The sequence below is a fragment of the Rhinoderma darwinii genome, chromosome 3 (assembly GCF_050947455.1).
Source record: "Rhinoderma darwinii isolate aRhiDar2 chromosome 3, aRhiDar2.hap1, whole genome shotgun sequence".
In the NCBI taxonomy this organism is placed as follows: Eukaryota; Metazoa; Chordata; class Amphibia; order Anura; family Rhinodermatidae; genus Rhinoderma; species Rhinoderma darwinii.
Genome location: NC_134689.1, coordinates 19,696,455 through 19,706,854, shown reverse-complemented (window position 1 = coordinate 19,706,854; position 10,400 = coordinate 19,696,455). Strand labels below are relative to the sequence as shown.

Sequence of the window (10,400 nt, the reverse complement as noted above, 5' to 3'; positions counted from 1 at the left end):
AAGCTGTTTGTTCCCCTGCAATTCCGGCTAAGGGTACTTAGGGAAAATCATGACTCCGCACTATCTGGCCATCCAGGCATCCTGGGTACCAAACACCTCATTACCAGAAATTATTGGTGGCCTGGGTTGCCTAAAGACGTTAAGGCCTACGTCGCCGCTTGTGAGGTTTGTGCTAGGTCCAAGACTCCCAGGTCCCGACCAGCGGGCTTACTGCGTTCGTTGCCCATTCCCCAGAGACCTTGGACACATATCTCCATGGATTTTATCACCGATTTGCCTCCATCCCAAGGCAAGTCGGTGGTGTGGGTGGTGGTGGACCGCTTCAGTAAGATGTGCCACTTTGTGCCCCTCAAGAAACTACCCAACGCCAAAACATTGGCTACCTTGTTTGTCAAACACATCCTGCGTCTCCATGGGGTCCCTGTCAATATTGTTTCGGACAGAGGGGTACAATTTGTTTCATTGTTTTGGAGAGCCTTCTGTATGAAGTTGGGGATTGATCTGTCCTTCTCCTCTGCCTTCCATCCTGAAACCAACGGCCAAACGGAGAGGACTAATCAATCTCTAGAACAATACTTAAGGTGTTTTGTCTCTGACTGTCAATTTGATTGGGTCTCTTTCATTCCCCTCGCCGAATTTTCCCTTAATAACCGGGTCAGTAACTCGTCAGGGGTCTCTCCTTTTTTTTGTAATTTTGGGTTTAATCCTCGGTTCTCCTCCGTTTCACCTGGTAGTTCCAACAATCCCGAGGTAGAGGTCGTTCATCGGGAACTGTGCACAGTCTGGGCCCAGGTTCAGAAAAACCTAGAGGTGTCGCAGAGCGTACAAAAAACTCAGGCTGATAAAAAACGTTCTGCTAACCCCCTGTTTATGGTCGGGGATCTGGTGTGGTTGTCTTCTAGGAACTTGCGTCTCAAGGTTCCGTCCAAGAAGTTTGCTCCCCTGTTTATTGGGCCGTATAAGGTCATTGAGGTCCTCAATCCTGTCTCCTTCCGGCTGGAGTTACCCCCGTCTTTCCGGATACACGACGTGTTTCATGCCTCCCTCCTCAAACGCTGCTCCCCGTCCTTGGCTCCCTCGAGGAGACCTCCTGTTCCCATCCTCACCCCTGAGGGGGTGGAATTCGAGGTGGCCAGGATTGTGGACAGCAAGATGGTCCAAGGCTCCCTCCAGTACCTGGTCCATTGGAGAGGATACGGGCCCGAGGAGAGGACTTGGGTACCCGCCCGGGATGTTCACGCTGGGGTATTGGTCAGGAGGTTCCACCTGCGTTTCCCCAGTAAGCCAGGTCCACTTAGAAAGGGTCCGGTGGCCCCTCATAAAAGGGGGGGTACTGTAAAGGATCTTCCAGGCACAGCTTCGGGGTTAACTCCCAGAACTAATCAGTCAGCACCTGAGAATACATCCCTGAGACTGACTCCTGCTTCCACCATTCAGGCTGGCAGGCTTAGGAGTGGGAGAACCTATCGTAACCTGGCCAGACTCAGCTAGCTCCCGCCCTCGGTCTATTTAAGCCTGCACTTCCTGTCCCTCGGTGCTTGTGATTCTTTCCTTGTGGTTTCCTGGCCCAGCTACAGCTCCTGCTATTTTTGATCCTGCTCCATACAGACCCTGGCTTACCGACTACTCTTCTGCTTTTCGTTTTGTACCTCGCACACTCCTGGCTTGACTGTGCTCGTTCACCACTCTGGTTGCTCACGGTGTTGCCGTGGGCAACGACCCCTTTTTCTTGCTTGTGTTCCTTTGTATGTTTGTCGTGTTTGTCGTGCACTTACTGAGCGCAGGGACCGCCGCCCAGTTGTACCCCGTCGCCTAGGGCGGGTCGTTGCAAGTAGGCAGGGACAGAGTGGCGGGTAGATTAGGGCTAACTTGTCCGTCTCCCTACCCCCTGCCATTACAGGTGCCTCCATAACTATGCATAAAATTTAGTTCTGGCAGCACCATGTATGTCATATAATCAGTGCTAGTCACCCAGTTGGTTAAGGTCTGACTTAAGGCCCTTTTACACCGGCCAAATATCGGGCACAGAACACTCATTGGCGATAATTTCCCTGTGTAAATAGGGCAACGATCAGCTGATGAACGAGCAAACACTCATTCATTGGATGATTGTATCGTTTATGCCACCTAAAATATTATCATTGTCGGCAGCATATCACCCTGTGTAACCTGAGAGACGTGCTGCCGACATGATAAAAATGTATGGGGACGAGCGATCGTAGGAACGAGCGCTCGTCCCTATACATAGCCCCTTGTAAAAGGAGCAAATGAGCGCCGATCAACGAGCTGTCTCATTAATCTGCACTCATTTACACGGCCCACGTCAGGCCATGTAAGAGGACCTTAACCCATACTATCCTAATACCTCAGACAAGTTTGGCGACAGCACACGAACCCAACCAGACTCAATGGTTAGAAGGTTTTGTTTACAGCAACATAGTGCAACGTTTCGGCTTAAAACAAGGCTTTTTCAAACATCTTGTCTAAATGTTTAATGTGCTGTTGCCAATCTTGTTTGAGGTCCATAACAATGCATATCATTACTTCTGCACTACATGGTGGAATTGGTTGAGCACTGTATGGTGGTATTATTAGGACCCTACATGGCAGTATTATTTGAGCACAGTGGTGGCGATTTATTTGAACACATTATGGCATGGGGTCATGATGTTTTTTGGACTCTGTATAATAGTGTTATTTGGGCTTGGCATAACAGTATTATTTGAGCTCTATGTGGTGGTACTATTTATATGGGGAAATTATTTGAACTTCTTATGGTGGTATTATTGGAAAACTATAGGGAAATACTATTACAGGGCTGCACCAACAGAGGTAATCTTTCCACAAGAACATTTTTGGATGAAGCATACTAAACATTGTATTATGACTCTCTTGCATCAAATAGCACCACTGAAGGAAACTACAACTGTAAATTAACTACGGGAATGACAATAAACCATTATCAATTATGGAGAAAAAGCAAATAATTAAAATGGTGCATAACTAAAGTGGAAATCCAGCATAAAATACTTGTTTAATGTCAAAGCAATGAGCCAGAAGATAAAATCTGTGGGGTCAAATCATTATTTGTGTCTTGTTCTATTTGAATAGATTTTTCTTATTTCTTTTAGAAAGCAGACTCCAGTGCTGAACACAGTAAATCCCTCTTAATGCTACAACTTGATTACAGGTCATGGACCTTGTGAAATAAAACAAAACTTTTCTGCAGACACAATTCTTACGTCTGGACGTAACTGACTGCGGTAAGTTCATTCCACTTTTCTAGAACAATCCTATGAGATAAAGAAAAGATCATTGTTATCTCTGCACCTCATCTGATTCTCACACACAGAAGTAGAATGTGGGCTCCACCATGTTTCTTTTTCGACTTCTTTTAATTCTGGTCAAATTTAACCCCCCAAAAAAAATCTAGTCCAAATTCTCTAGGTCTTTAAATGTCTTCTGTGAATTACACATTATTCTAAGCACTTTAAAGGGTTTTTGAGGATTTTACATTGATTGCCTTGGAATGAGGGTGGCTAGGGACGTCCACCGATCAGTAGATAGATGGGGCAGAGATGTTTGCGGGAGCTCAGTAGTCCCATGTGGCCATACCACTGTGCCTAGTACTGCAGTTCACTTAAATGGGCTGAGGTTCAGTACCTGCCACAACCACAAGCGCATAGATATTGCTGTGTTAGGTACCGCAGGGAAGGGGTTATAAGGTCTGCTGATATTCTAAGGATATACTATCAATGTAAAACCCTGAAAAACACCTTTAAATTAAATATTGGTTTTAAACAAGTTTAACATGTGACTAGGGCAACACAAAAAGGTTCAATTTCCTTCCTTCTCTTCCCTTCCCACTTCCTTCTTTTCTTCCTCCTTTCCCTCCTCCTTTTTTCCCTTCCTCCTTCCTTCCCTTCCTCCCTTCTTCCTTCCTTCCCTTCATACTTCCTTCCCCTTTTCCTTCCATTTTTCCCTTCTCCATTTCTCCCTTCTTTCCTTTTTCTCTAATTTTTTCCCTTCCTTTCTCCCTTCCCCCCTTTCTTCCCACATTCCTCCCTTTCGTTGCATCCCAGGTCCTTTAAGCTGGTACTAAAAGCTGCATAGATTCTCCCCAATCAAAATTTCTTGGGTCATTGTAGTGGTAATAAGTGATCCATTTGGTTCATTATTGCTAGCACTATAAGATGGATCCTGTACAAGTGATTAGTATCTTGTAAGGAAAGTGACATATTAAAAATACTTTGGTGTTTTTGAACTGTGCATTTAGGAAACGTGTTTTACCATGAGTGTTTTCTATCCTATTTGTAGATTAGGATCTCCACCCAATAGCCTAAAGACTCTGTTCATACTGGTGAAAGCCATGACACTTTGCCAGATCTATTGATTTACAATGGGATCTGTCAGGGTTCTCTTATGAAACCCCCAACAGAAGGGTATATCAACAGTGTGATCATAGCCTAAGTGCGGTAATTATGTTTTATTTACTTACATTTATTGGCATTTTTTCTGTGCAGCCCTATTAGTTGTCACTTATGAATAAGGTGTCCATACACATTAGTGGACAGTTGAGAAAAGTGGACGATTTCGACCGTAACAAAGGTTCTTCACCTGAAATTATAACCGAACAATCGTTACAGCCAACCCATGGCAGACAGCCATCTTATAAAAAATAGGTCAACTTTGTTGGAAATTTTTGTTCCACTACTGGAAGCAGTTGAATGTATATAGGTTATTTGGGCAAAGTGCACACCATAGTCCAGCAATGCCAAAGAAGGAGAGTAGGCCGTTATTCATGTCAACGGTTGTGTATGGGCACATTGCACGACTAACATGGCTAAGATTATCTGACATGTGTATGGACAAGTAACCTTAAAGGGGTTTACCAGCCAGTAAAATTTGATGGCCTATCCTATCCTGGCCATCAATTTTTACTGTCTGGAAAACCCCTTTAACGAATATTAGTTGGACGAACAATCGTCCAAATATCACTAATATGTATGGGCACCTTTAGCGTCTCAGAAACTGAAGAACAACTGTTATTTTCTTAGCATGTTTGATCAATAACAATGTGACAATTTACCACAGCTAATATGATCGCACTTGTTGCAAAAAAGCCACTGCGACCAAATAGATAATATATGGCAAATTGTAAATTTTTGGTGAAAATCCTCTTTAAAGACTAATGAAGACAACCCATTTTTAAATAGAAGCCGTCCCAGTGATCAGTTGCAGCTTCTCTAACCCCCTGCAATCAGCTAAAATCATACATTTCATACAGCGGCCACTGCAGGCAAAATGTAGTATTACATGCCAGTCTTTCAGATCAATATCTAACCATATATTACATGGATGACCTGGGTCCACCAGTCTTGGAGCAACACTTTTTAGTGGCACATAAAGAGGGGTCCTGAACTGGGGACTCTCCCCTCTCTGTAACATCCATATGACCAAATTCTGCATATGGATATTGATTGTCTTCATGAGAAAACCCCTACAAGGAAATCTGGGGTTTACTACAAACCAATTTGCTCAGGTTCTGGTCAAGCAAGCTTTATACCAGGCCCTTGCGGAACTTACATAGACCTACTTAAAAAGTGGAGTAGAAGGGGAGACCTATAATATAGTTTATGCACTCTCCATGGTATTGTAAAAGATCAATTGCCCATGTTTTTATCTATATGTGCAATATTCCATCTTTGCTCTAGTAGTTATAACATTTAGAGGGTACATTGACCGTAATAGTTATCATATATCAGTGTCTAATCACTCACAATGATGTTATCAGATAATAAAGCTCAGTATACATGTCCACTGTTACCTTGGTTGGAGTCGAGTTCTTTGAACCTGGCTTTTCCCCACAGGTCACTAACACTGATTTATCTGTGATTTATCTGGTTGATATACATTACACAATTCTTAGATTAAGAAAGATAATTCTGGTGGGAAGAGTGGCGCTATCAGTCTTCTCAAGGTATATAAAGATGATCTTACAGCCATACGTTACTTACTGCTCTTCTGGTTCCTAGACTTCAGTGGTCCTTCTTCTCTGCAGATCCCACCTCAACATGTCCTTCTCTGGAAAATATGAAGTTGAATCGCAGGAGAACTATGATGCATTCATGAAACAAATTGGTGAGCCTCTATTACATTGTATAATAAATGAATATATATATATGTATGTATATATATATATATATATATATATATATATATATATATATGACTAAAAACGACTCATAAGGTCAGAAGTTTGAAGAAGTAATGTCCAACACAGAAGTTTTGGAGAGGAGGAACATGTCAACTGTTGGCCAACCCGCTCTACAAGCTTAGTGAGGTCAATATATATCCCCATTATATCCCCCAACTTTTTATTAATTATATTGATTTTTTTTACAAATTTTTACCAAAATTTAGTCTTGCCTATTTATGCAAACAGAAGATTGGACAAATACAACAGTTCCTTTTGTCTAACCAAGTATTCTGTCTTTGCAGGTATCCCAGATGAACATATTAAAAAGGGAAGGGATTTCAAATACACCACAGAAGTAATCCAGAAGGGAAATGAGTTCACCTGGTCTCAAATCTATCCAGGACACACAACCACCAATAAGTTTGTCGTGGGGCAAGAGTCAGAAATGGCGACCATGGGTGGCAAGAAGTTTAAGGTAATTAATGGCTCACCCGCTAAGCTTAATATCGTTTTTTCATAAGATCTGTAGATTCGGGGTTAGTTTTGATGGACTTTTGTGGGATACAGGGATGATGATATTGTTAATATGTATATGTTTTCTGATAGCATTAGATAAGGAGATTTTAAGGGAACCTCTAATACTGGACTTTCCACTTTTTCTATTATAAATATAGAAACTCTTTGGACTACTTGAGAATTATTTGCTGAAGACTAGGAAGTAGTCGCCAAATTGTTATTGGGGCAATCTATACTTATTGTAGTACTAATGTCCATAGCCAATTTAAAGTGGTTGTCCCAATTGGACACCCCGTTTAAAGCTGCTCTAGTGATCACGGACCTTCTCTATACCCTGGTGGTGAGCTGTACTCCCCAGGGGTGGATGCATATGACTGCTGGGATAATTTAGTATTGCGCTGCTCCTCTTAAAATGAATAGGTGACCATGTATCATATGGTCACGTCAAGTCTACCAGGGCGGGAGCCGATATTTACAGCAACTCTTCTCTCTGGCTTATAGAGGGGGGGGGGTCCTGTGCCCCCTATACCCTAGTGGGACATATGGTTTCAATAAAGAATGCTTTGGCTAGCCTCGGACTGTATCTTCTATATCACGTTATATTGTCATTACAGACAACTGTAAAATTGGAAGGTGGTAAGATAGTTGTGGATTTCCCTAACTACCATCATACTTCAGAGATCGCTAATGGAAAACTTGTTGAGGTAAGATTCTCCTAAATAGAACTATAAGGAATATGAATAATTCAATTTTCTACAATATTTAGTGATAAGCCCCCTTACTCATGTATCTCCTCATTTGGGAGGTCTCCAAGATCACTCTCATGCAGGATGTAGCCTTAGTTTATGTTGCTCAAATGTACCAAAATAGACTTTTAAGAATTGTCAATCAGAAATAAAAGTGAGATTGGTGTTGGCAGCATGTGCCGGAATTTACATGGACGCGATTTATGGGAACTTCCAAATAAAATCCTAATCTCAATGGGGAGTATAAGGGCATGTCTAACTACTTCGTCATTGACGGAACTTCATACCTCGTGAGACCAGTATGACCAGTGTGAACTCAAACTTGGGATCAGAAGGAATATCAACTGCTAGACTGATACATCCGATTGACACATCGTAAGAGTCCTTCGGGCAACCCCTCAGGCTACATTCACACGAGCGTGACAGATTTCCGCGCGCAAAAAATGCACGTAATTCTGGTCCGTGTGCGTTGCATTATTGCATCTGTGCTTTGTGAGTGGCATGCGTTTTTCACGCACTCATAAAGCACTTTTTTTTTCTCAATGGAATTGACGTGCAAATCACGCACAGCACACAGATGTGCGTCCGTGTGCTGTCCATGGTTTTCACGCACACATTGACTTCAATGGGCGCGTAGGTGCGTGAAAACGCACCAATATAAGACATGCAGTGAGTTTCACGCAAACGGACTCTCGCTATGTGAAAACATACGCATGTGGGAATGGCCCCATTGAAATCAATGGGTCCGTGTGCGGTGAGTGACTTCCACGCACAGCACACGGACGAGTTTTACACTGAATGAGCCCTAACAACTTCCTTATCCAAGGACCTGTTCATCTTTAACATTACTGTCTTATCACTATGGCTTTTATATGCAGTGGTCTCCAAACTGTGGCTCTCTATGCTGGGAGTTGTAGTTTCCCAATAACTGGATGACCAAAGATTGTAGACGACTACAGTACACTGTGATCAGATGTGCCACATACTGATATACTGCGACTTTCAGCCCATTATATATATTGTTGTTACTGCCCTGTTACCGTTCATGTACATAATGTTTTGTTTTAGAAAAAACAGAAGAAAAAACATTGCATTAAATTAATGGTGTCTATAACCAAAGTGGAGAATCTATGCGCAAGTATCACAAGCAATTGCTGCGGGTGTCAAAGTGGAGAATCTACAAACAGCTTTGCGCCAATTTTGTGGCATTCAAAAGTAGAAATTTATGGCGCACTCCATATTTGCTGCCATTTTACGGTTTCCTTGATACTTTTAAAAAGGTGGTGCAAAAAGTGGGTGGGGTTTAGTGGAGGAGGCGTGGCCTATAGTAAACAGATGATTTACTATAGTTTACGACCGAAATTGATTGAAATTATGGCGCAAAGCTATAGTTCAGTTTAAGCCTGGTGTATAACACACAAGTCTTATTAAATGAACCCCCACAGTGCATAGGACCCTCCTGCGCCACTTTCTCTTGGGAATTTTTTATGGTGTACCTACGCTTACATTCAATATTTATCTGAATGAGAGCCACATATAGATTGGCTAGTGGAAGCGACAAGGTTTTGGGAATTTTAACAATGATATGTGGGGGTATAGAGGTATGATGCTCTGTACTAAAGGTATGGAACACCAAAGCCATATTAAAAAAAAAATTATTGAAGTTTTAAAAATGATGATGGAAAAATCTATCAGACCTTTTGGAGAGTAATACCCTTCTATGACCAGCATGTGGCACTGTTGAGGCTCTTGCCTTTAGACATTCCAATCTGCTTACTATTAACTCATATGGATATAATCACTTATCCTGCTATTATGCTGTAATTTAAAGGACATTTTTACAATAAAATAGGTTCTTTATAAATAGTAATGAGGTGAGGTGAATCCTAATCTACTTTTCACTCTGCTTTTTTACAGACTTCAGTGTGCGGAGGAATCACCTTTAAGAGGATCAGTAAGAAAATAGCATAGAACATCAGATCTCCACTCATTCTGTCATTTTAAATAATAAAGCCGGTTTGCATGATAATTTGTCCATTTTGTTTTATTCCTTTGCAACTCTACAATTTTTGTAGAAATATTTATTTTAGTAAATCATTTTAATTCCCATTAAATATCAATTATATTCTTAGAACTCTATCTTGTGCTGTACCTCTGTTATTCCTCTTAGAAATTTATGAATAAATTGACAACTGGGTATTAACAGTTGGGGAGGGGGGTGTCCCTACACAGATTGACAATATCCAATCAGTGCTGACAGTGAGGGACACTCCCATTTGACAAGGAGAATGGTAACACCCAGTTTTCAATGTATTCATACATTTCTAGGAGGAATAACAGAGGAATTGCAAAACTCACAGTTCTAAGACAATATGTTCCAGAATTTTTATTTCATGTAGAATACAAGTATTTACTTATTTAATCCATCACTCTAAGTTGATTCCACATAAAATATTATTTCTAGAGCATATTTTCTTAAAACTTTGCATTGTGCCATTCCTTTGTTATTCCTCCTAGAAATTTATGAATGAATTGACAACTGGGTGTTACCATTCTCCTTGACATAGGGGTGTGTCAGTCTATGTAGAGACACACCCCCAACTGGTAACATCAAGTTGTCAATTTATTAATATTTTATATTCATGACATTTCTAGGAGGAATAACTGAGGAATGTCAGTGAGAGGAACAGTGGAACAGAGCTCTATACTAAATAAATGAAGCCTTATAGCCTTATCAAGTATGTTAGATGAACCCTTAAAATCGGTTATGTTTCTTAGAAATTGAAATCTAATTGTAAGTACACTTTAAGAAAGATAATTGTATCAGGATCATCATCATTAGTCAATTTAGGCCGATTCCTTAAAGGAAAGCTCCACTACTTTCAAAAATGTATTAGAGAACTGGATAAATTGCAATTCCCTAATATAATTTAATCATT

The 10,400-nt window shown here is 41.1% G+C and overlaps 1 protein-coding gene across 2 annotated transcripts; it reads left to right on the top strand.

The window, feature by feature from the left end:
* The first annotated feature begins 3,137 nt into the window (after window positions 1-3,137).
* LOC142750891 (gastrotropin-like) lies at window positions 3,138-9,459 on the top strand. Of its 2 annotated transcripts, XM_075859869.1 has the most exons (6): window positions 3,138-3,263; window positions 4,318-4,475; window positions 6,062-6,141; window positions 6,502-6,674; window positions 7,330-7,419; window positions 9,379-9,459. In XM_075859869.1, the coding sequence occupies exons 3-6, from the start codon at window positions 6,075-6,077 to the stop codon at window positions 9,430-9,432; spliced, it is 384 nt and encodes a 127-aa protein (XP_075715984.1). In that variant the 5' UTR covers window positions 3,138-3,263; window positions 4,318-4,475; window positions 6,062-6,074; the 3' UTR covers window positions 9,433-9,459. The 2 variants fall into 2 exon arrangements, with proteins under 2 accessions (XP_075715984.1, XP_075715986.1); XM_075859871.1 differs by lacking the exons at window positions 3,138-3,263; window positions 4,318-4,475 and having other exon boundaries at window positions 6,042-6,141.
* Window positions 9,460-10,400: the final 941 nt, after the last annotated feature.